Below are 26,964 nucleotides of genomic sequence, written 5' to 3' on the forward strand. Positions count from 1 at the left end.
CACCAGGCACCCAAGCACATGCTTGGGGCGGCACCTGGTAAGGGGCGGCGGGGGGAGCGCGGCGCAGCATTCCGCGGGGAAGGGGGGGCGCTCCGGCAGCGCGGCAGTCGGCGGGGGGCGGACTCTGGCGGCGTGGGGGGGTGGTCCGGCAGCTCTCGGCGGGGGCAGGGGCGGGCTCCAGCGGCGCTGTGCAGCGCAGCGGCGGGCTCGGCGCTTGGGGGGGGGTTCTGGCGGCGCTCGGCAAGGGGGGGCGGGCTCCGGCATGCGGCGCTCGTCGGGGGGGGTGGCGCGGGCGCGGCGCTGGAGGGGGGTTCCGGCGGCGCTCAGCAGGGGGCGGGGGCGGGCTCCGGCGGCGCGGCACAGGGCTCCGCGCTCGGGGGGGGGTTCCGGCAGCGCTCGGCGCAAGGGGGGAGGCGGGCTCCCGTGCTCGGCGGGAGGGCGGCGTGGCGCTTTTTTTTGCTGCTTGGGGCAGCAAAAAAGCTAGAGCCGGCCCTGCAGATGAGATTACCATCATAGTCAGATAGGGGAAAGAGTTAAGAGAAAAGCAATGAAGAAGATAGGCACAAAATTGTGACAGCCTTGAAAGTGAGGTCAAGAAATGTGAACTTGCTGCAATGGAAAACAAGGAACCAGTGGCGGGATTCAAGTGGGGATGACAAGTATAGAGTGCTGGTCAAGGACAATTAACATGCTCACTGAATAGTAGAAAGACATGAACCAGTCATTTAAGTAATCCAATGAGGGTAGGATAATGGGTGACTATAAAAACATTAAGTGGCACATGGTATACTGAGCTGGCAGGCAGGTGCACTTGACTGATGACAAGAAAAGACTTTATAGACTTCAAATTTGAGTAAACTGTTCAAATTAGATTAGATAGGGATGGAGCATGCAGACAGATTGTAATTAGCTGTGAATAGAAAAATCCTCTTCCACTTTTGGGAGTAACATTTTAACACAGAAGGTTTCCTAGACTGCAGCAAGATTGTGTCATCATCATCATCCACACAAATCCCACAGGGATGTAGCCTCCTTGCAGATTGAGCACCACCTGGATCGATCTCTAACTAGGTTATTAAAATGGGCTGGCTGTTTAATCTGTTCATTGTTGGCAATCGTATCACGCCACAGAAACTTTTCTAACCCACATGATTGCTGACTGTGCAGTAGCATTCCTTGGTAAATATGTTTCATAATTTGTTGGTCTTCTATCCTAATAATATCTATATACCAAGAAAGATGCCAGAACTGAACCAGTGCTGATTGGTGGGTTCAGCTCTGAATAGCCTCATTGCTGATCTTGCCCTGCCACTTAATATGGAGCTGCAGAAAAGACAACATGAATCAAAAATGTCAATCCACCACTCTTTGGCCTTCCTCAGCACCCAAGTTTGACTGCTGTACAATAACAGTATAACCATTAAGAGCAAGATTCGTTGCAAGTACTTGATCCAGAAGTAATCAATGTCCCATTACGTGAAAGTGACTCTGGATCGGAATTCAGGATGAGACCTTCCTGTGTCAGTAGTGATATTAATAGATAACATAGGGGCTCTCTTGAGAGATCTAAAAGATTTGTGTACCAATGTTGCTTAGCCCAAGCTGGAGCTCCCAAAATGATCCAGACCTGACCCTGTGTTCGCTTTCTGAAAATCTAAAGGAGCAACAGAAGCTATAGAAAAGCATGTATTTTAGCAGATTTCCTGTCCATCTTGAATCAAAAAGGAAGACATTTTGCATTGTTGCTTATACAATACAAATATATATACAATAGCAATACAGATTGCTTCAAAGACCATCACTCATTCTGTTCTTCTGTTCTATGAATTAACTTGAGAGACGAGATGGGACCAGTACAGCTACAACTACAGTGAACTAACTTGTCAGTCAATAAATTTTCTTTGCCAGCTAGTTGAAGGGGAATATGGTGCATCTGATAAGCCAAACAGCAGGCCCAAAGGACTCTGTGATTTCCTAATAGTTTCTTGAAGCAAGCACCTCCCTGCTGAGGTAAAACATTGTTGCTTTGTCCATTAGCACTTACACTATATGGTCCTTAAGTATAGGCAAAAAATATTTCACAGTCCATCTGATGACCTGTAGCTCTAGAACAGTGGTCCCCAATGTGGTGCCTGCGGGTGCCATGGCGCCCTCCAGGGCATCTACGTGTGCCCGCGTACTGGCTGGTGGATGAGCATCTGCTGAAATGCCATCGAGAAGCGGCAACATCAATAGGCATCGCCACTGAAATGCCGCTGACAAACAGCGTCATCCAGAGGCAGCCACTGGATGACGCTGCTTGTCGGCGGCATTTCAGCGGCAACGCCTATTGACGTTGCCGCTTCTTGGCGGCATTTCAGCGGATGCTTGTCCGCCGGCCACGGTCCTCGGTGGCTCATCGTCTGGTGCCCGCCAGACGAAAAAGGTTGGGGATCACTGCTCTTGAATGTGTATGGCGTTTTACTTCCCATAGTTACAATTACCACAAACAATCTGTTCTTAGAAAAAGGGCCCTTCATCCAAGATCAGCGATATCTATGATGACTACTGTTGAAGAGTGGAGGAGATATCATTCAGTACACGGTCTAGTAATTTCAATAAGTTGAAATTGGAGGACTTTGGGGGCAAAAATATTTTGGCAAAGAAAAGCCAATGTTTGGATTATAAAGTTATTGCTTCTTTGGAAAACAACAAGAGTGTGAAGGAGAATTATTTTTAATGGCTACTCAGTTCTTAACAGATGTCATAAAATATGTCTCATAATGATGTGAAACATTTAAACTGTTTTTTAAAGTGTGGAAGACATGAATAGAGCTGTTTGCTATAGTCAACATGGCTCTTGTATATTATTTGCAATCTTTTCAAATAGTGTTATTAGGTCAATATTGAGTATTGAGCTGTGTAAAGATTTTAAATTTTTGTTATTGATATAAGGGTTTTCTGTGAAACCATTGTACTGATCTTTAGTTTAATATATGATTGAATTTAAGGAAAGTGACAAAGGGAACTACTGTTTATGTGCTTTGGTATTTTTGAAAGTGATTTCTTCATTAGAAGGAGAATGTGCAATGTGCAAAATATAACAAAGATAAGAATAAATTAAAATAAAGATATAGGTAATTGGAGCTACTATTATAAGACCTCATTCTTCATATCTTTTGTGTACTCAAAACTTGAACTTGAAATCAATAGGAGACTGAGATTGAAAGCAGCATCAAGTTTATAGTGATCTCTTTTATTCTCAGTTACTCTTATAGGTTTGCGGTAATATTTTCAAAAGCGCCTAAGTGACTTAACTCCTATTTTCAAAAATGACATAGATGCTTTTTGAAATGTTTACATCTCATCTTATTAAATGTCATGCTAATTGATAATATATAGGAGTTTGCCTGGTCCAGAGAACCAGTAGACCACATTTTACATGAGGAGTAGAAACTTCCAGATGTGAAATTATTTTTAAACCATCTAAAAACATCTGAAACTGCAAATTAGGACAAACCACTTCAAGATGACTGAATATTTTTGGTACATAGATATTTTGTGTACCAAGGAGTGTGCATTCACTTAACAGAAACAGCCTTCAAAGGCTTAAAAGGATCCATATCAGTAGTAAATAAATGTTATCCAAAATAAAATATGATAGTAATCTTTCTCCCTTGCACCATAAGGACAAGTAAAATAGTATAATAATACTCTTTGCACTTACATAACACTGTACAAATATTAACTAACCTTCACAACAGAACTCTCAGCCTAGGCCAGTAGGGGCTATGGTGGTTTTACACTACATTAGCAAGCCACCTGATCCTGGGTTGCTCTAGGGGCTGCAGAGTCTCTTAGCTAGGTTCCTAGGCTATCTAAATTGTGCTAAGTTATGGCAGCCTCCCCAGGCTATCCTATGGGCCATGGTTGGCCCACAGAATGCTGTTGCTCCATCCCTGACATGCCCCTCCTTTCGCCATTCCCACCCCCCACCAGCATAGCCCCTATGCCAGGGTTTGCAGGGGGATCCTCAAAAGGCAAGCTTATAGCTGTCTTCCGCCATGCCTGCACTGGAAGTTTTGATGACCATGTAAGGGTCCCCTTTACATTGCTCCTGTCCTTATACCAGATGTAAGCAGACCAGGGCATGGGTGAAGATCTCACCCAAAGTTTATAAATGATAACTTAAGTGATTACAATCAGAAGGGGGCATCTGTTACGATATATTGTGATTCATTTCCTTGTAACTCCTGGTTGGCTTGATTAATGAGTACATAGCTTGATGAAGCTTGATATGCAATAAATCCATTCCTATTTGTTCTAACTTGTCTTCTTGCTGCATGCAAAGACTATTACCATATTGTATTATTCATCTTTGGACCTCAATTTCACTAGAGAGTAGAGTAAACTCTACTCTATCACTATTTATCTCTGGTGTCTATACTCATCACTGAAGCATTTCAAAACAAAGGACCTCATCCTGCCAATAGCTTATGAGAAGAGCTTAATTTGGGCCAGGGATTGCCCTGGCTGAGCCCCAGTATCTCTAGCCTAGTTCACAGCCCCGGCATCTGTAGGCTTGAGTCCTGCCACCTAATTGCTTGAGCCCTGATACCTCTTTCATTACAAATTAAGCACTGCTTATGAGTAACTTTTACAGACATGAGTTGTCCCACTGAAGTTAATGGGACTACTCTCATGAGAAGTTACTCACATACAAAAGTGTTTGCAGGCTCTGGGTCAAAGTGTAGGAACAGTCAGTGTCTGAAGAAGCATTTGGACCAATTACATTTTATAGCTATAAAGACATTTTTATCAGAAAAATTAAAGCACTCGGTCATTTTATTTTTTCTAATTACTGTCATTTTTTCCAAAGTACAAGTGTAAATAACTCTACTGCAAAAACATTTAATTAGTATAAATCATTCATTGTCCATTACCCAATTAGATTTGAAAACTGGTTTCCATGAGGATCCTTTTTCTATGGAGAAGAGTATTTCATGAGAAGAATAAACAAGCATTTCTGATAAACTATTAAAACTAAAATCTGTTTCAGTTAATTAAGGGAACATGTCAATTTGAAAATGACACGTCTGTCTAAAATTAGTTTACCTGCTATTGTTTCTTGTAACACCTAATTTTATTGTACCTGAAAGGCTGGTTTTACATTACTTTGTGTTTTTGACAGCATGTTGTCTATAACTATAGTCAGTTTCATTATGCCCCTCTTCTTTGTCAGAGTATCTAACACAGCAATTAGGAAAATGAGATGATAAAAAATTAGCAGGGTGATTCAGGACCAGTAGTAGCCACTGACACTGTTATCACTATCTTGCTTTTTTATTTTTAATTTGACTAGACTTCAAGTTCACAGTGTCTTTGAATTGCCTGCGGACACAGATTTAGTGAATTTAGTAAGGAACAATGATTTTGATGATGATCATAAAAAAAAAAAACATTGATGAAATGAAGATTCTGTTAACGTGGCTTCTTGGCTAAAATCCATCATAGATTAAATTGGTAAATATTCTAGCAGAAGATAATGTGTTTCATGGTAATCAGGCTGCTTTGTGCTGACCAGTCATAAACCTAGCAGATCTGGGCACTTATGATTTTCCTTTGTAAGAATCTACACAACAATCTCCAGATTGTGGACAGCCCAGGGTGAGGGATGACAAGATCCAAGGCAGTAGAGAACCAAGCTCACAGTTCTTACTGGGTTCCATATTTTGTTAAAATTGTACATGCAATTCTAATTTTCAGCATATTTTTTCCAAATGTATATGATTGTTAGGACTGCAATCTAGTGGTTTATTGACAGCATAGTGTTACCTTCCACTTAAAGTGGACAGAACACTCTGTAGTATTTAGTAACATAGAATGTATGTATCAACTTTGCAAGATCCAGTCTTTACTCGCTATAATTTTTCGGATAATTATAATAATTTTGCTCTGTAACCTATATTCAAGTGTGGCACTACTGCTCCACAGATTAACAGCAGTGCTTGAAGGCTGGCCTTGCCCTAGAAACCCTGATTGGCTGGGGATGGGCAAGTAAGAGAAGCTGGCCTCTCCCTCCCCACATCACCCACGCAGAAAGCTCTCAGGAAATCCTGCTTCTGCTGCTGACTCTCCTCTGGGGCAGGTAGTTGCCTTTCTATGGTTCAAGAACCCACACAAGCTGCAGGAAAAGGCATGTGCTGCCACAGCAAACCTGAACTGGCCTGAGCTCAGAGCTAGTGACTAGGCCCAGTGAGCCGCCTGTGTGTGTGTCCTATGAGTCTGCACCAAATGCAAGAATAAGCCACTGCCCAAAGGGGAAGAGGTGCCTTAATCTGAGAATAAGAAGCCAATGCTGGGGAGTAGCCAGGATTGTACTTAGCTGGAATTAGGCATCTTGATTTTATGTCACACTCCCATTGACTGCACTTTTCAATGACACTGGTGTTCTGCACATGCTAATAAATGTACAAGGAGTGTATTTGGAGTGATTCCTGGGTGAATTTCTGCCTCACCAAAAGTTCTAAAAATGTGAAAAAAACTAACAAAGAAGGGAGCTGCCACCAAACCAGGATGAAGTATTTTTAACGTAGATATATTTGTCCCACGTCACCAGCATGGGTTAGAGTTCAGTCATCTCCAAGATTTCTAGATCTGGATCACTCAATAAAATTTACTCGGGGGGGCGGGGCGGGGCGGGGAACCCTATCAGTGAGCTCACTGCAACACCACATGTCTGGACTCAGGAGAAGCAAAAATTTTTTCTCTCTACTTCCAATCCCATCCAGGGTCTTTTCTAGCATTAATGCATTTGAGACAGTTCAATAACACAATCAGAGACCTACCTCTAAAAATACTGAAACAGGGCACTTTTTAAGTTTCACTAGCAACAATTACAACAGCTATTAAAATGCTGCAATCTAAATCTGATTCATGTGAATCAAAGTTGGATTCAGTTTCCTCAAAGATGTCAGATTGGGAACAAAGAATCTCCAGTGTTGGGGGGGAAAGGGTGAAAGAACTTTGAAGAAAGAATTCACTTGGCAGTTGTGCCTTATTAGAATATTAAATCCCCAGCATGGGGTTTAATAAAAGATAACATTTTTCCATGCTGGCTAATTGAGTTTATAGAAAGCTTTATTAAAATCTATGAATATAAGAAAATTAAGTATCCAAAATCTTTGTAATGGGAGAAATTATCTCAGTTTCCTGTTTATAAATTTCCCTTACCTAATTTGACTTTTCATTGTTTATTCTAAAAATATTGTGTATATCATTCTAATTTCTCCCAATGAAATCACTGTCTGCTTTATCTGTCTCAGCAAACACAAACAGTTAAGCTGACTCTGTTCTCACCATTCTACCAGTTTCATATTATGAGTACAGTTGGAGAAAGGAGTGTAATATAGAATTTTCAAATAAAATATCACTAGTTAAAATTGTAGAAGAAAATTATGGGAACTATGTTCTGAATTTCTGTCACTAGGCTTTCTAGTTTCTGTATCGTTTTGGGCTAAATTGACGTTTATAAAATAATAACAATACTCTATTTATTTATTTATTAATTTACTACAATGACACTAATGTCTTATTAACACATTTAGACCAAAAAGAAGCTCATCTACCTAAAGAAAATAAGGTATGTTCTGATGAGGATATTATAGATAAATCTTTATGACTAGACCATAAATAACTGAAATATTTTATTGTAAACTGATTTCTTGTGTATCTATTATGCCAAAATGCAAATGAGAGTAGCTTTTTGAATTGTTACGGTTTGGGTTTTTTTCTTTTCTTTTTTTGCATTTAACTTGTTTTACTGGATTTCTGGACATGTTTGTTTTTTAAACTTTTTGTTACTATGGACAGCTCAGAACACTTACCTGTTTTCCTTTAGTATCGTTACAACTATAATTTTATTTACAGACTGAATAAAAACTTCACATAGTTTTAAAAAATTCCTGAGTATGACATCATTTGCTATTGGGAAGATCTGGCAGATTAAGACTCCTAAGCTTTTTTAGCTCAAACAGGAAAATATCATTTTATGGACTTTTGCATTTTTGGTGTGACAAATTAACTAGTACATTGCATTCATACAATCCTATGTTTTTTTAAATAGTTTCATACATTTCTCTTGTCTTGTGTACTATTTATTAGTTTAATAACTTCTGATTGGATCCCCCTTTGTTCTATGGATTCCTTTCATTTTAATGTGGAGGGGAAAGGAAGGATCCTGGCAGCAGTGGCTGACAGGAGCAGGAAGTCCTATCAGCACAGCTCCACCAGATTTTGACAGGAAGAGAAACAGAGATGCTGGAAGTAATGCAAAGATACAGGTTCTTCAAATTCCTTTCCCACTCACAAGGATGGAGTTGGAGGGACTGGGGGCGGGGGGTGACTTTGATCTCCTACCATGACGAATCAGAGGGAACTAATGGGAACTTCACAGAATTTTCCTTTCCAATGACCCAATTGAACAAGTTTATGAAGTATCTAATTTTACCCCAGGTAAAAATCTGGAGACAATATTCCCAGATTATTACAAGTAGCAAATGAAGAACTTCTCTTTACTTTGGTAATTCCAAGTGTATGTGGTCAAAACAAGCCCTCTTTTGGAGATACACATATATGTGTATATGATAGTGTACTTAAAGATATATTTGTTGTGACAGAGTGGAATTTCTACATAAAATAAGCAAAAAGACTGAATACAAACCATCGTTCACTTAATTTACAAACAAAAACAGATATATGGGATGGGTCTGATGGTAAATGTAGCCCTAATTGCAAAATATGGTAATATTCTTCTCTGAAGTGATTTAACTGCATATCTACTCTTTAGTGTTTAAAATTTTGTATATATTTAGATTATAAGATTTTTGTGGCAAGAACTATCTGTTTGTTCTGTATTTGTATAGAGACAATTACAATGGGGTGCTGGTCCATGACTGGGGTTCTAGGTGCTACCGCAGTAAAAATAGTAATAATAATAAGACCAATACACTGTACTATTAGAGACTATGATCATGCCCCACAATACACATTGAATAGTATGGAGAGCACTGAAGAAACTCACTGGCAGTGTGGCAGCCTAGAATTCATCCTTCCTCGTGGGTGAAATGGGGAGAAAGTACAGCACCTCCCATCACTGAAAACAAAAGTTAGAAAATGGGGGATGAAAAAGGAAGATAGAAAAGGAAAATTACCTCCCACAGGAACAAGTAGCAGGGGAATAAATGCAAGACCTCACCCTCCCACTCCCCAGAAGGTAGGAAAAGGTGGGAAATAGAGGAACTTACCTCATTATCAGCCACCATAAAGGAGGCAAAAAGAATGGGTGGAAAGAGCTTGTTCCAAACAATAGCAGGAAGAATGGAAACAACAACGAACACTGCATTATAATGTCAAGTCCTTACATCATTGTATTTCTGTGCAAAGTCGTTTGAGGATGAAGTGGCATTTTGGCTCTTAAAGATTGAGGACAGCTGGAGAACGTACTTCATACTGTGGAACTAACTGGTTTTTTAGATTGCTCCATTTTAACTGTGGGAGAGTTTCATTCTTAGGTTACATTACTAAGACGATCAAAGTCTCTGTTTCAGTCGCAAGTTCTTTGATAATTTTAGATTTCAGCACTTTATAATAAATGTACACATAGCCCATAAAGAGTACTTCTTCATGTTAGGGGATTCAGTCACAGACCAGCTATGCTAGAATTGCTAAGGGTCATTTCAGTCTTGTTAGCAAAAACAAAACTGTTCAAAATAAATTTCATAACACAAATTGTGGTGTTCTCAGAGCAGCATATAGATCTAGATCAGTGCTCCTAAGAATATCAATAAACATATTTTTGGTTCTTCTAAACTAAAATTCTGCACCTGGTATGCCATGCTGTCATTATACAAATAATGGTAAATTTTGGTCATTCTTTTAGCTTGTTATTGTATATTTTATATTGATATCTGTTTATTTAAATAACTGCACTGAGTTTACTTCCAGTGCATAAACATTTGCATTCCATTTTATTTAATAAATAAAAAAGAAGAAGATATGGATGCGCAAAAGTAGTTCTTTCCACAACTACACTAATTGTATAGAGGAAGCATACTAATTTTAGCTGACAACAAAAAGTTGCTGTAGGTGCTTATCCTGTTTATAAAAGTCTACCTTCACAAAGCACATTTTGATCTTTTAAGGTATGTATTTTTAATAAATGCTCCATTCTGTGGTTAATGTTTTTTTATGGAATGGGCACAAGCACCAGTAAAACTAAGAAAATATCACTTGAGGGAGGTAAAGGAAAATACTTTCTGTTAACTGCTGATTTTTTAAGTTATTCATTGTGATAAATCATCACTCTCAGGTCCATTGCTCTGACCATGGCCAAGGGCCTGGTCCAATGCCCACTGAAATCAATATCTACAACTTGTTTTCTGGGCAGAAAGCTCTTGCTGCAAATAGTAAAATATTGCTCCAATAAATGGGTAGCGGGCTAAAGTGGACTTTTTCTCTAGGTTTATCCTCTGTGACACAGAGGCCCATTTGTGGTTCACTACTCTGCGTCAGCAGCTCTTGTCAGGCGTGAGATAGATACTCACTAAAACTAACATACTGTTGTCATAATCTGTATCTAAAATGTGACACGTAAGATATCACTGGAAAACTAATAACTCAATAATCATTAACATTCTTGAATGATGTATGGACCAGATGTGTACAAAAAGTTATAAATAGGTGCTAGAATTATGTTTTTAAACTGTTTGGCAACCAATGCATGAACCCAGTCTTCCCAAGAAAAAGAAATATGTATTTGTTTGTCTGCCCATCCTGGTTGTCAAGCAGAGACAATGCTTACCTTACCTATAAGGTAAACAAAGCTATCAAGCTGGGGAAGAAGACAGCATGGCATCTACACCCCAGCAAAAGACAGAAACTTTACCTGGGCTATAAAGTAATTGAATCAACTGATGATATACACAGTATTACTGTATTATAAAAGTGTATCCAGTGAGCTCTTTTCTGAAAGCCAATGACACACTGGTGATTAATATAATTGTGAAATGTATTAACAGTATATGAGGAAATATGGATACTTAATGCTATTGTACTTTAAAGTGTGTGATCAAACACAGAGCGAAACAGGGTCCTCTTCAGACAGGTGGGAAGACAGCTATCTACCTGTCTCCAATGAAATTAAGCAAGGTGTGACCAAAAACAATGGAAAGTTCATTTAATACAAATGAGAAGGGGGTTGGGAAGTCCACAGGAAGGGAAGAACAGCATGAGGTCATCATGTGTCTGGGGACAAAACAGTAAATCTGGGAAGATATAATGAGAGAGGAGAAGTCATATTTGCAATGAGAGAGGAGAAGTCATATTTGCATCCATCATTAGATGGGTGCAAAGGGACAGACCTCAAGAAAGATGGGTCCTTCAACCAAGGGGATTGCACTCTCTGGGAATGGAAGATTGATAAGGACCTTGAACAAAGACTGTAGCTAAAGGTCTTAGCCATTAGAAAGTGTATTTTTATTTTTGTTTGCTTTTAACCCTTTCTACACTTTATTCCTTCTACTTGGTATTGCTTAATCTATGTCCTTTTGTTAATAAACTTGTTTTATTTTTACAATGAATCAACTTAATATGATGTTTGAAGGGAAGGGTGTATTTATCCCCATTAAATTAATAAGCTTTTGTCTCTTTAAAGGACAGGAATGGACACTTCAGGGCAAACAATTTTGGGTAAATTCAGGACTGAGAGTGTATTAAGTAGTAACCAAGGCTGATGGAAGCCAGGGTGGGGCTGTTGTGCTGTAGGCAGGCTCCTCGGAGTCAGAGATGCTGATAGAGGGATGTACAGCACACAGACACTCAGGGTGTGACCTGCATGCTTGTCTGCTGGTGTACAGGATGTGAGCCACAGCATCAGAGCATTTAAGGCACCCAGGATTACAAAGCAAGCAGTGACACAACCCCTCACTGGTCTAGATTGAAACCCAGTACATGACATCCTCAATCCCAAAATCTGAAATAGAGACCAAACTTACCTGAAAGGAATGATTACTGAGATGAGTTTGCTCTGATAAATCAATCATTAGCTAAGGGAAGAGGTGAATATATTCTCTGAAATATGCAGCTACTAGTACTAAGCATAAACACCCAAAGAATTGTAGACAGATGAAAAGGGGGCATGTCTACTCAGAGTAGTTGTTTCCCACACAAATGTTCAGAACTTTATGTAGGGAGGTCTAATAAAAATGAATAGAACATGAATATTTCAGACTGAGAGCTCAGAACAAGTCTTCACTGAAAAAAGAAGGGATACAAGGATTACTGATGCCAATGTCAAAAGAGATGAAACTAAAGCCATGGTGAGGGCTGGCATCAGAAAAAGTAAAAGAGGTGTGATTTGTTCATAGAAGTTCTACAGGTTTATTGAGATCTTCTTTGCTGTCTTCTTCAGAGTCAGACTGAGCGACACCCATCTTTTATATTAGTCAAACATGGTGAAGGATCTCCAAGAAGAAAGACTACGGCTGACTTTCTAGGCCAGTTAGTGGTGAAAAATGTCAGAAAGCACAGACTTTTGTGGTGATCTCATGGCAGGCATGTCCCATTAAGTCGAAGGACAAGGTGACTGCTGCCATAACTGACACATCAATGTGCCATCATACTATATGGATAAGAGACCTGCATGACCTGTGAATATGCTGCACAGGTTAGTCAAAACTCAAGGAAAGCCTCAAATCCTTAGAAGCCTCAAAACATGAGCACTCACTGTATAACCCACACACTTCCTGGGTGTGGTGTTCTGTCCCATCTAATGGCACCAAGACCACTTGGTGCCACTAGACCACCAATAGTGGGCAACCGTCAGGGTAATCTGCTGGCGGGCCGCGAGACAGTATGTTTACATTGACCGTCCGCAGGCACGGCCGCCCGCAGCTTCTAGTGGCCGCAGTTCACCGTTCCTGGTGCAGGCTGCAGGGCCGTGCTGGCTGCCACTTCCCGCAGCTCCCATTAGCCAGGAACAGTGAACTGCGGCCCTGGGAGCTGCGGGCGGACATGCCTGCGGATGGTCAATGTAAACAAACTGTCTCCTGATCCGCCAGCAGATTACCCTGATGGGCCACATGCAGCCCACGGGCCACAGGTTGCCCACCACTGACTTAGAGAGAGAGATTAATGAGTCTGCTCTATAGCCTTAGCTAAAGGCCATTAATTTGGGGCCTTCCAGGGTCTTGTGTCCACCCTCCAGTCTCTATCCCTGTTCTGACCCTTCCTGTAGGCTCCCACCACAGCTGGCTGTTGCAGACTGGTGAGTCTTCCTCCGGAGGGGATCTAGTACTTAAAAGTGAACAAGCCTCCAGCCTGCCAGATCTATTAGCACAACACTGAAACTGTTAAAGAGCCATTCAAGTGGTAATGAAGCCATTTAACAGGCATTTGCCAACCCCCAGGTATATACTGTTAGTTTCCGAATTTACTGACAAAAACAGTTGTGCGTTACTGTAATATTTACTCAGAACATGTTAGTCTACAGGACCTTAGTTTAAAATTTGCTTTAAAAATATTTCATTAGTGTGTTGCTGAAGATTATAAAATCACATCTCTAAAAAATCCTTGCATAGATTTTTAGATGCACAGTCTGAGTATTCATCTTTAGCCTTAAATGCTTGGATCTTCAGACATATAGTTTTTAAATAAATCCTTCAAAAGACCACCCTTATCTAAAATACACATGTGAGCCCGGGCTGCTGTCGAGCATAGGGGCACCAGTTTAATAATACTGCATGGGCCCTATTAAATCCTAAGGATGGTCTAGCTGTATGGCTTTTAATTCATGCAGTAGAGGCTCATGCACTAAGCTTCAGAGGTCCCAGGTTCAATCCCAGCCATCAATGACCGGGGTCTGTTGGTGTTAGCACTAGGGTTGCCACCTTTTTAATGGCTGGTAACTGGATCCCCAAGGTCCCACCCCTGTTGCTCACTAGATCATCTCCATGCCCCATTTCCCCTTCCAGCTGGGCTCCTTCTGCTCTGGGGCTGGGATGAGAGCTGCTGCAGCCTGACAAGGAACCTGCGTGCAGGTAGACAGCAGCCCCGGATGAGCAGGAGCTGACGCGGGTTAATGATCCTGAACTTCCCTGCACCCCACGGTAAACAGACTTTTGGTATCCGGTCAGTACATCTGACACTGCCAGTTCCCCTTTTCGACCTGACTTTCCAGTCAAAAACCGGGCACCTGGCAACCCTACACTGCATTTGAAGAGGAAGTTTTGTCAAAGGCCTTTGGTACATAGGAGTTCCCAGGATGAAACTCAGGCCATAGTGCTGGTAAAGCCAAGGAAGAAAAAAGGGACAGTTGGGGAAGATCTACTGAATGGAGCTTAGATAATTTGAGTCTTGGAATTCAGTCATGTTTGGTGAAGTTAACCTAATTAAATCAGTATCTGGTCTTAAAGGCTTGGAACCCACATATACAAAAACTACCAACCTGTTCCCATATTTACTGCACTTAACAATGCTTCTTCAAAGGCAGATTCAAGTGATAGGACAAAGGGGACTGAGCCAACCTCTTCTTCCTTTTATTTTTAATACTTCTATCAAGGAGCCTGTGATGGTGTATACAAACCCCACATTGGGACAGAAGGGGTTAAAGGACAATACTGGGCCCAGCTAGCCCCTCCCGTCCAACCCTGCAGAGCATGCTCCAACTGGAGACAGGGTTGAAAAAGGAGCAACCCAGGTCACAAAGCTGAGAGTTGCACAGACCTACCCTGCAGGCCGCTGCCAAAAGGGGCTAGAGACACCTCCCTGAAATACCAGGACTGTATGCTGAATCCAGTTGGTGCTGGCAGTTTGGTTTCCTTTTTATTTTTTCTTATCTGGGATTAGAAGCAGAGGGAGCAGTGCTAGGAAGCAACCCAGGGAAGGTAACTCAGAGGGTCCACCTCCAACCCCAAGGTCAATGCTACTGACTCTCCCAGGGCCCTGTGTCAGAGCCCAGTGGAGTGGGCAGGCCTGGGCCCCCCCTATCACTACCCCACAACTGAGTGGGTGCTAACCACTAGGCCATCTAGCCTACCAAGGACCCTACTATGGAGCCCAAAGCCTTCATATATAAGGTATCAGCCTTTGGGATCCAAGCCTTTAGAGGAATGACCCAGAAATAAAAATCTCCAGAACAAAGAGCAAAGTTAGAAAGGTTGAAAGATTTTAGAGCTGAGTGAGGTTCAGATCCAACACATGGATCTATCCCACAGAAAGTGCTGATTGAGATATAATTGCCTTCTCAATGAGAAGCAAATTAAATCAATGAATGCCAGGCATGATGAACCTGAGAGATGAACCCAGTGCAAAACTGAGCACCTTCTTGCCAAATGCCCTTCAACCAGCTATTTAAGAAATAAACTAACTTGTCTGTAATGGTAATGAATATTCAGGTTATACAAGAAGTGTATCAATCAGTTACAGTCTCGGGTATATCAACCCTCAACAGAGTGGCAAGAATCCAATGAGCACCAACCACTGAGATGGATCCTGACCAAACAACTTTGAGATGGAACTGGTAACACCGCCAATGCACCTTCAGCAACAATTCATCTGAGGACAAAATCAATATCATAAACAGCCTATATGATGGCATGGACCAAAAACAAGTAGACTAATGTTAAATATATATGTATATGTCAATTGTTACCTTTACTATTAACGTCAAACCTAACTAACAAAACTTATATAAAACATAAACAAACAGCCAAGGCAGCAATGGAGAAGAGTGGCAAATGTTTCCAAGCCTCACAATCTGTGGCAACAAAAATGGTACTAAGGGATTTGGGGGCTGTGAGTCCTTTTACTGCCAATCAGGCAGAGCTGTGTGGAGGAATATAAGCAATCCCAACAGCCACTACTTTCTAGATCGCTCCAAACTTTTGGAATTAATAGTATGCATGTCTCAAGTGTGGCACACTGCAGAATCAGAAATTTAAGCTTGAGACATTCCTGTCTTGGTTGCGTTCAGGGACCAAGCACCAGGAATAGGGATCTATCACAACTGAAGCTTTGTTCATAATGCTCCTTTTTAAGTTCTGTATTTATAATACACTGAGAAAGTAAGTGGGGAAAATACAAACTATTAGACGTTTAAAAGATAAATTAAAAATTGGTTCTGAAAAGGCGACTGCCTCTTTAAATTGCGTGCACTTTGAAAACTGAGTTTAGAGACAGCAAAAGGAGCTCAGCATATAGGAAAAGCAAGCAGTGCAGAGTTAGAATAAGAGAAAACATACCTGTGAGAAGGCTTACTCAATTTCTCGCTTTTATATAATGTTGAAGAAAGTAACAGAATGATTTAGAAAATGATTTTATTATTGAGTGTTTTTTAAACACCCAAAAAAGAGAAAAAATAGAGAAACTAGAGTTAACAAAACCATTTAAAAAGTGGAAAATTGTTAACAATTGAGAGTCCCTCCAAAGCATAGTAAGTGGAAAGGTCATGTTTACCTGTAACTATTTCAAATTAGAAACTAATTTGAGTGGAGGAGAAAATGATAAAATTATCAAAACGTTCATGTTGAGGGAAAAACCAACTTTATACTCAAAATAAGCAAGTTAAACATAAGAGATTAGAAGATTAGAACCTCATTCCACAAAACAGTTGGAAATACACCTGATGGCCCAGATCCACTAAGTGACTTGGGGCTAGTCTACACTGGGGGGGGATCGATCCAAGATACGCAACTTCAGCTACGTGAAGTCGAAGTATCTTGGATCGAATAACCTGGGATCCACACGGCGCGGGATCGATGGCCACGGCTCCCTCGTCGACTGTGCTACCGCCGCTCGCTCTGGTGGAGTTCCGGAGTCAACAGTGAGCACGTTCGGGGATCGATATATCATGTCTTAACGAGACGCGATATATCGATCCCGGATAAATCGATTGCTACCCGCCGATACGGCGGGTAGTGAAGACATACCCTTAGGCATCACAACAGAGTGTCACAATGCCTCACTTTTATGCACCTAGAAAATCAGTGAAACAACGTGATGCACAAAGCCTGAGTTAAGTGCCTAAGCTCCCTATCCAATGATTGGGGAAGGATACAGGCATCTTAGAATGTGATCCAGCAGATTAGGTGGGAAGCTGACTATGCTAGCCAATGGCAGATGCTGACAAGAGGGGTGTGGCCCGAAGGCCTGCCATCTAAAGAGTTAGATGCTTAAGCCTGGGCACTGGGGAGTCACCTACCTTTGTTTGTGATCCACAGCCAGAACCCATCTCCTGAAGTCAGGCAGTTTAGGTGAAAAAGCACCTGCCTAATTCCATACAAAACAGCAGGAGGAAGAGGAGGTTCCCACCTTTTAACTTTTAGGCTAGTGCACTCATCTGGGATGTGGGAGACCTGTATTCATTTCTCCCCACCCCCTGCAGTGGAGAGAGGATTTGAATAGGGTCTCCTACCTCTCAGGTGGGTGCTCTAACCACTGAGCTATGGGATATTGTGATTGGGGCTCCCTCAATCAGTCCTGTTGAAGCTGTTCTACTTTGTATAAATCAGTGTTTCCCAATTGGTGGGCTGTCAGGCCTGAATAGGTGAGCTTCAGAATTTTTTGAAAAAGTACATGTGAGAACAAGGGGGAGAAAGCTGCCTTCTGATTGGCCATCTGCCTCACTACCCTGCCTCTTCCAGGGGTGGAGCAACCAATCAGAGCTCAATCTCCCTCTCCTCCCCCCCCCATCCTGCTTGAGCAATAGCTTGGCTCCTCTGCCCCTTCCCTTCCCTCCTTCAGTCACCAACTGGGGGTGGGGGAAAGAGTCCCTGGAGCTCAAGGTGTGCTGTGGCAGAGAAAAGGTCGGGAACCATTGGTATAAATAATTAAATAGTCACTGAGCGAGAGAGATAATGAATGATTCTTTAACCTGGTGGTTAGGGCACCCACTATGAGGTAGGAAACCCTGGGTACAGTCCTCTTGCTCCAGTGACTACTTAATTATTTATTTAGCTAGCTCTTCCAGGGACTGGGTTAAAGACCATTCTCAGGAGAAGACAGGTATGGCTGAAGTACATCTTCATTCCAGCAATTCTCAGCTGCCCTTGGGGAGTTGGGCAGCAGAGTATAATTTAAAACAGTTTTGAGACTCTTATCAGTTACGCTGAGAATAAGGACAGACCTCAGCAAGTCTCAGGATCAGGAAGTTGGCAAAATGGCTAACGTTACCTTTCAACTTTTCTCCTCCCTCAGCTGCACCAAACATAGTTTGGTCACAGCGGACAATCTGGCATGGAAGTTCTAAGGTTTAATGAACATAAAATGTGTAAGGATATAATTCATTCTATTTTTTAAAATGAATATTGAAAATTATCCTGGTTCTGAGTACGGTGTTTATTATACAGTACACTCACTCTTTTTTCAAGGGCTGAGGTAACATAGTTAACATAATCTTAGCCCCAGAAGGTAGGGAGTAAATCTCAGACAATCTCAGAGAAGTAACTGAGCTATATTGATTAAAAATATATCCCAAATTTAAAACAATAAAGACACTTGACCAGAAAGGAGGTATAGCATTTTAAATTTTCTAATTAACTTCTGAATTCTGTTTATATCCAAGTTTTTGCTGCAGTTTTGTATAGGATTTTTTATTTGTAAGTGATTCTTTAACTTTAGGAACTGGGGCAGAGAGTAATATAAACAATGAATTTCTGGTCTGATGCGAGGAGGAGTACAGACTGTATTGTTTTTAGTATCCACTAGCAGTCATTAAAAATGGCATAGCAGTCTAAAAGGCGAGTTAAAAATCTATTGCTATATTACAATTGCAATAATTATGGGATGTTTGGAGTGAGATAATAGCCATTAAGATAAATTAATTGAAAAAGTATTACTGTAGTCAGACCAATATATGTCCTAAGTCCTTAATAATGGGAGATGAGGCCACCTTTGTATATTGACTTTAACATAATGTGAGAGCAGGAAAACTCATGTAGTAATACTTAGGATTATGGAGAAAATATCTACCTAAATATTATGTGAAATGCAATAATTCAGCAAACAATTTTCAAAAGCTTATATCCAAAGAGTCTGTGTGGGACATTAAAATAGCACACACTGGATGATAGCACATACCCATCTGGCATCCTACATTCCAGAATTCTTGAGGATTATAATTAGAAGAGGTTGCTCTAGTCCCTTTGGGATAAATTCTTGTAATAAATCTGGCAGTATGCAAAACAAATTCATTAGCTGAAAAGAGAATAAAAAAAATTTAAGACAGGCATTACTAAAAAATACATATAAACAGATCTTGTTTCAAATAAATAATCAGATTATGTGATTTTTAGTCCTGATACAATTAACAGAGTAGTGATGTTCATATTTCTTTAAAATATTTCCCTGCCAATCTAATGTTACCTAAGTATGTGCACTACTTTTTTAAAAAAAGACTAAATTCATAGTTAAAATCCATATAATTTGGTAATAATTAGTAATAGTTACTAAGGATGCAGTGACCTAGCTGTTTTCTTCTAGAAAATATTTCACTATTTTTGTTGGTGGTGGTTTGGGTTAATGTGTATGTTTTACACTAAAAATAAGCATAGCCTTTTAGGGAATGGGGAGGACTGGAAATAAGAAATGTGCTATAAAACCATTTATCACTACAAGTGCTCAGTAGCTAAATTCTAGCCATGGTTGATATCAGCTAAAAGTTGTTCACTCTTGATTGCTGTCTCATGACCTACATACAATGAATTACTAACACCGGTCTACAATTTTTGAGAAGTCGTCTGCTTCAGAGATAAAATGTGCTATTTATTATGTATTTTGATGTGCTGAATTCAAATATGACAATTAAAACAACTGATTGGCTACTGTTTCTAAGATATTTAAGTTTTTACATTTTATGTCTATGTATATTGTGTAGATAGTAGAGTTTTAACCATAAATTGTAAACCTAGGTCTTTTCATGTGTTTATGGTTGCTTTACATGATAATATTTCACCTGTCCTGTTTATGTAACACTTTAAAAATTTATATAAATAAAATGTATTATGAAACAAAAGGCAAAAAACTATTATGTACATAGTTTAGTCCTATTCAGTGTCTACTCGGCGCTTCTTGGCTTGTCTCTTGTATTCATTAAATGGAGCATCTCTTGTCACTGTCCAGCAATAGTCTGCAAGCATTGATGGGCTCCATTTGCCCTGATAGCGTTTCTCCATTGTTGCAATGTCCTGGTGAAATCGCTCACCGTGCTCCTCACTCACTGCTCCACAGTTCGGTGGAAAAAAATCTAGATGACAGTGCAAAAAATGTATCTTTAGTGAAATGTTGCAACCAAGGCTTTTGTATGCCTTGAGGAGGTTTTTCACCAACAACCTGTAGTTGTCTGCCTTGTTGTTTCCCAGAAAATTTATTGCCACTAACTGGAAGGCTTTCCATGCCGTCTTTTCCTTGCCACGCAGTGCATGGTCAAATGCATCACCTCGAAGAAGTTCACGAATCTGAGGACCAACAAAGACATCTTCCTTTATCTTAGCTTCACTTAATCTTGGAAATTTTCCACGGAGGTACTTGAAAGCTGCTTGTGTTTTGTCAATGGCCTTGACAAAGTTCTTCATCAGACCCAGCTTGATGTGTAAGGGTGGTAAGAAAATCTTCCCTGATTCAACAAGTGGTGGATGCTGACCACTTTTCCTCCCAGGCTCCAATGACTGTCGGAGTGGCCAATCTTTCTTGATGTAGTGGGAATCTCTTGCACGACTATCCCATTCACAGAGAAAACAGCAGTACTTTGTGTATCCTGTCTGCAGACCAAGCAAGAGAGCAACAACCTTCAAATCGCCACAAAGCTGCCACTGATGTTGGTCATAGTTTATGCACCTCAAAAGTTGTTTCATTTTGTCATAGGTTTCCTTCATATGGACTGCATGACCAACTGGAATTGATGGCAAAACAGTGCCATTATGCAGTAAAACAGCTTTAAGACTCGTCTTCGATGAATCAATGAACAGTTTCCACTCATCTGGATCGTGAACGATGTTGAGGGCTGCCATCACACCATCGATGTTGTTGCAGGCTACAAGATCACCTTCCATGAAGAAGAATGGGACAAAATCTTTTTGACGGTCACGGAACATGGAAACCCTAACATCACCTACCAGGAGATTCCACTGCTGTAGTCTGGAGCCCAACAGCTCTGCCTTACTCTTGGGTAGTTCCAAATCCCTGACAAGGTCATTCAGTTCACCTCGTGTTATGAGGTGTGGTTCAGAGGAGGAGGATGGGAGAAAATGTGGGTCCTGTGACATTGATGGTTCAGGACCAGAAGTTTCATCCTCTTCCTCTTCCTCGTCTGACTCAAGTGAGAATGATTCTGATGCATCAGGAACTGGCAGTCCTTCTCTGTGGGGTACTGGGCGTATAGCTGATGGAATGTTTGCTTTTCTACTGATATATAATTGCAACAATTGGTATATATAAATATAAATATAAATATAAATATAAATATAAATATATAACCCTTGTTATATAATTGCAACAAATCTTGTACAAAATGTGGCATGTAAGATACCTATGGAAAGGTTATGATATGCTGAATATGATTATGCTTTTTGTGTGCATTTTTCATTTTTATATTTGAAGTTATGAGTATTGGCTCTATACCTGTATTTCAAATGTTTGCTCCTGGGGTAACGGTAGTTAGCCAGCACATCTTGGAGGGACTATTCAAATTGAGTGGCCCATCAAAAGAACATTTAACTGACAATGGACCATGGGAGACGCCTATTTACACTTAATGGAATTTCCTGCTATGACTAACTGGAATCAGGCATCACATGTGACTTCCCCATGTGACTCCAAACACCATCTTGCTACCTGTAATTTTCCAGAGAGCTTTGTTTGAAACAATGGATTCTCTCCACGCGGCAGAAGCTATAAAAGACCCTGGAAACACCTCCATTTTGCCTCTTTCCTGCTCAAACCTCTAGACTTATACTAATAGGAGAAATCTAACCAAGGGACTGAAGTCCTTCCAATGATTTGGAAGCAACCAGAGACTTATCAAGCCTGCAGTTTATTCCATCACTTCTACAAGCCTGAACCAAGAACTTTGCAATTACTGTATGTATTTGATTCCTTTAACCAATTTTAACTCTCACCTTTTTTTCTTTCTTTTTATGAATAAACCTTTAAATTTTAGATACTAAAGGATTGGCATCAGTGTGATTTTTGGGTAAAATCTGAATTATATATTGACCTGGGTGTGTAGCTGGTCCTTTGGGATCAGAAGAACCTTTTGTTTGATGAGACTAGTTTTAAAGAACCACTTATCTTTAAATCCAGCGTTTTTGGAGGTGATACAAGGACTGGAATGCCTAAGGAAACTGCTTTTCTGAATTTTTGTTAGCCAGTGTGGTGAAACAGAAGTTTACTTTTGTTGCTTATTTGGTATATCTTATGGAAGAATAACCACCAATTTGGGGTGTGTCTGCCCTATTTCTCAGCAGTTTGTCCTGAATTTGGTATTCTCAGTTGTGACCCACAAAGGCATGGTTACACCTGCCACTGAAGAATCTGCACTGTGCAGGGGGATTCTAAGGTGGCATAGAACTGCCAGAGAAGCTTCTATGCCAAACTTCTTCCTTGTGAATAGTGATATCGAACTGTCCTAACATTCCCACAGGTCTGTTGGCCACTGGCTCAAGTTAAAGCAGCCTGAGGCTGCCCTAAATGGTGCTCGGGGACCAGAGTGGTGCAGACCAGGCCAGAATAGTAATTCTACATAATTCAACTTGGCTCTGAGGGCAAACTACATGCTTTGGGGGTTATTCTTCCTTCAATCTGCACATGCAATTGTCATTAAGGCAAATGGGAGTGCATATACACATCAAAAGGAGAATAAAGCCCATTATATGGTAAAAATGTGTTCCATATATGTTCAAGTACAGACTGTAAGATTACTCAGAACTATTTGGTACAAACACACCCATAATTCTTTGCAACAAAACATAATGTATTCATATGGTTCCTTTACTATGCAATGTTTGTTTTTATGAGACAATATGAATTAAAAACAATACTGAACAAAATATTTTATTTAGAAAAAATATTTCATTTTGCTTAATAAAGCAATAAATGCAAATCTGCAACACAATTGCCAGAATATTTCTAAAACTGCATTATAAAACAAACCAATAAATTGAAGACTATATGGTTCATAATGTTTATTGACTGTTCTGACAGCTAAGCAATGAACTATGGCAACATTATAACTTTTATCTGATTAAACCAAAAGAAATTACCTGTCTGTTTGGCAAGTTTTCGTGCTTTAGTCTCTCCAATTGAATTCATTTCATAGAACTTCTGATTAGCTCTTGAATGCTCAAAACTTTTAAACTTTTCAGCTTTGGTATAAATCACAAGTTCTGAGAGCTCCATGGCCAGTTTTACCTTCTTAATCTATATAACATGAGATAATAGAAGAATATACATTTTACTATTTTCATATATTTAATTACTGTTACTGCCAATCCAGAAAATAACTTTCAATGATTTATGCATGAAGATACTAAAATGAGAGAAACCACATGAATCTCTAGATGCTCTAGGCCAGAGTAGGCAGTGTGTTATATTGTATTTGGTAAATACAAAATACCAGCTACATACAAATAATGTATATAAATGTACAGACCTATGAAAAACAACATTAGTTTACTTACCAAGCACAGAAACAGGGAAATAATAATCCTTTCCCATGTGGCTCTGTGTAAGTGAAACTGCATCTGCCTATCTATAACTTAATGTTAATCCAGCATCCCTCACTGTGGTATCTGACAACCTTATGAATTTTAAAAAAGAAAACTGGAAGTTCACTTATCATGAGCCTACCCTTCCCTCCCCAAGTTCTATCAATTATTTACTTTTGGGGGGGGTTAACATTTTTATTATTGTGGGAAACTATGGTGAATTGATGGGTCCGGGATTGCCAACCCCAAATGTTCAAAAATCATGAATCCGGCCCCCAGAAATCATGATATTGGCTTTAAAATCATGAGCTTTTAAAAATAAAATATTTGGAGTTCTTTTTATTTGCCTTCTGGCTTTTGTGCTTTTTCAGTTCAAATATTCCAGCATTTCTCTGCCACCAAGAGAATTAGCAACTTAGCTTTCTTTTTTAAAAATGAAAGCTGAGATTGTGACGTATTCACATATCTCCTTGTTTTAAGAAAAAAAGTAACTATCATAAGACTCGTGATAAAAATCACAAAAGCTGGGTCTTATATATTGTGACTTATGAGGTCATTCTGATCTTAAAAAAGAATGGAATTCTATAGACCAATAAAGGTCTATCGCCATCAATCTTAAGCCTTTCTCTGGTTGCCAGCTAAATTGCTCCTCAGTAATACTGATAGCATAGCATGTTCTGGTCACAGAGAGAGAAAGACGTTTTTCAGGCAGTACTGATCCAACCCATTAAGACCTTCAAAGAGTAGGACCATCACCTTGTACTGGATCCAATATTCAAAGGGGAGTCAATGTAGTGACTGACAATGTGTGCTTGGCATTTCTCAGGAGGCATGCTGCTGTTTTCTGAACCAATTAGAGATTTTTCTGAGTTTGTAAACTATGTCAGACTTATAAAACACTGCAATAATTCAGCTTGAAGGTCACAAAATCATGGATAACTATAGCCTAGTCCATATCTGTGACTACTGGGTACAGTCTTCTGGTCAGCAAAAGTGGATGAAAGCCTTTCTTCTGGCCATCACTAATTGGGTCTCAAATATCAGAAAGAAATCCATAAAGACCCTAAGGTTACACACTGTTCAGATAATTTGATCAATTGAGGATGACAGTAATACTGCCAGCTAACTCTTTGAAATACATCTCTTTTCTCACCAGCATTACCTCTGTCTTGCCAAGTTTCAGTATGCTCCAACTGTGCTTGATCCATGCAATAATATCACTTAGGTGTTAGGACACATGGTGATAGTATTATTGGCACCTGATGTAAGGGAGCAATACAATTGTATGCTATGTTTCAACTGCTAGCCTATAAGACCATTGTGTCTCAATATTCCTCAATGATTTTACACAAATGTTCAATAAGAAGGAGAGGACAGTGCCCTTTTCAACTCCTTAAAAGAGAATTTGAGGCAGAGGTACAATGGACCATCATCAATCTATGGGCTTAACCGGAGACAAAGGACAGGCGCAATCTCAGTGGGCTGCGTCTTATCTACACAAGTTCTCAAAGTTAGTTCAGTAGCATCTCACCTAAACAGAGGTATTATACTCTCACCCAGTATTGCACTTTCTAATCTTCATGGACACTGGCTCTTCTCTCTTTTCAAGGGAAAAAATTAAACCTCTTGGGGGTAAAGCTATTTTGATTGATTGGTTGATTTGTACTTTTAGTTGCAAGTCATTGCTTATTTATATGGTGGCAGGGAAAGAGGGATGGTGGAAGGAGGTGAGAGTCCTGAATGTCATTCTCATGGTCAATTAAATCACATGCTATATATCAAAACAGGAATATAAATATGGATAATACCAATCTATTGCATGGTTCTGGGAATGTGATAGGTTCCCCTGTTTGAAGGAAGAAAACGGTTACTCACCTTCTCGTAACTGTTGTTCTTCGAGATGTGTTGTTCGTATCCATTCCAATCAGGTGAGTGCGTGCACGGTAGCTGGAAGATTTTCTCCTAGCATCATCCGTCGGGTCGGCCTAGGCACTCCCTGGAGTCGTGCCTTCATGGCACTCAATATAGAGCCCAGCCAACCTGCCACCCCTTCAGTTCCTTCTTGCCAGCTACTCTGACAGAGGGTTAGGACTATGGGTATTGGAATGGACATGAACAACACATCTTGAAGAACAATAGTTACGAGAAGGTGAGTAACCATTTTTTCTTCTTCAAGTGCTTGCTCATGTCAGTTCCAATAAGGTGACTCACGAGCCTAAATTCAGGAGGTGGGGTCGGAGTCTTCCACTGATTGGAGCACTGCTCGTCCGAAGGCTGCATCGTCTCTGGCCTGTGCCAGGAATGCACCTGCACCCTGGTAGAGTTTGCAGTGATTGGAGGTGCGGGAACCCCCGCCAGGTTGTAGCACTCATGAATGCAGGATGTGATCCATGACGAAATGCATTGTGATGACACAGACAGACCTTTCAGTCTGTCTGCCATTGCCACAAGTAACCAATTTTCTGAACAGCTTCGTTCTCTCGATGTAAAAGGCTAGCGCCCTGCGGACATCCAGAAAGTGAAGTCTCTGTTCCTTGCGGCGGCGTGCAGCTTAGGGTAGAATACCAGGAGGAAGATGTCCTGGTTGATGTGAAACTGTGACACAACCTTTGGGAAGAAAGCAGGGTGGGGCCTGAGCTGAAACTTGTCCTTATAGAACATGATGTAAGGAGGCTCTGATGGTAGGGCCCTGAGCTCAGACACTCTCCTGGCCGAGGTTATCACTACTAGGAACGCCACCTTGTAAGAGAGGTAGAGCAGGGAGCATGTTGCTAATGGTTCAAAGCGGGGGGGTCCCATGAGCCTAGAGAGGACCAGGTTGTGGTCCCAGGTAGGGAGCGGCTGACAGACGTGCGGTACAGCCTGTTGAGCCCTTTTAAAAATTGGCTGACCATAGATTTAGCAAACACCGATTCTCCCCCCACCCATGCCCAGATGGAGGGCGGATATGGTGGCTAAGTGCACTCTTATTGAAGACAACAAAAGCCCCTGCTGCTTCAGATGGAAGAGATAGTCCAGAATGAGCGGCACTGAGGCTAGTGTCAGGCATGAATGGCGCTGTGCCTACCAGATCGAAAATCTCTTCCACTTGGCAAGGTAGGTGGCTCTAGTAGAGGGTTTCCTGCTGCCAAGGAGGACTAGAAGAACCTGTTCTGAACAGGAAATCTCCATCGGCTTCAATCATGGAGCTTCCACGCCATGAGATGAAGCGACACAATTTTCGGATGTT

At 40.7% G+C, this 26,964-nt stretch overlaps 1 protein-coding gene across 1 annotated transcript in view; it reads right to left on the reverse strand.

Moving 5' to 3' along the window:
• The window catches only part of PLCZ1 (phospholipase C zeta 1), a 136,860-nt gene that overhangs the window by 29,171 nt on the left and 80,725 nt on the right, over positions 1–26,964 (reverse strand). The window contains exons 9-10 of the mRNA XM_034782037.1: positions 23,292–23,448; positions 19,114–19,230 (exon numbers count right to left, since the gene is read on the reverse strand). Coding sequence (XP_034637928.1) covers positions 19,114–19,230; positions 23,292–23,448 — 274 coding nt within the window. The remainder of the gene's footprint in view (positions 1–19,113; positions 19,231–23,291; positions 23,449–26,964) is intronic.

This window comes from Trachemys scripta, chromosome 1 (assembly GCF_013100865.1).
Source record: "Trachemys scripta elegans isolate TJP31775 chromosome 1, CAS_Tse_1.0, whole genome shotgun sequence".
Taxonomy (NCBI): Eukaryota; Metazoa; Chordata; order Testudines; family Emydidae; genus Trachemys; species Trachemys scripta.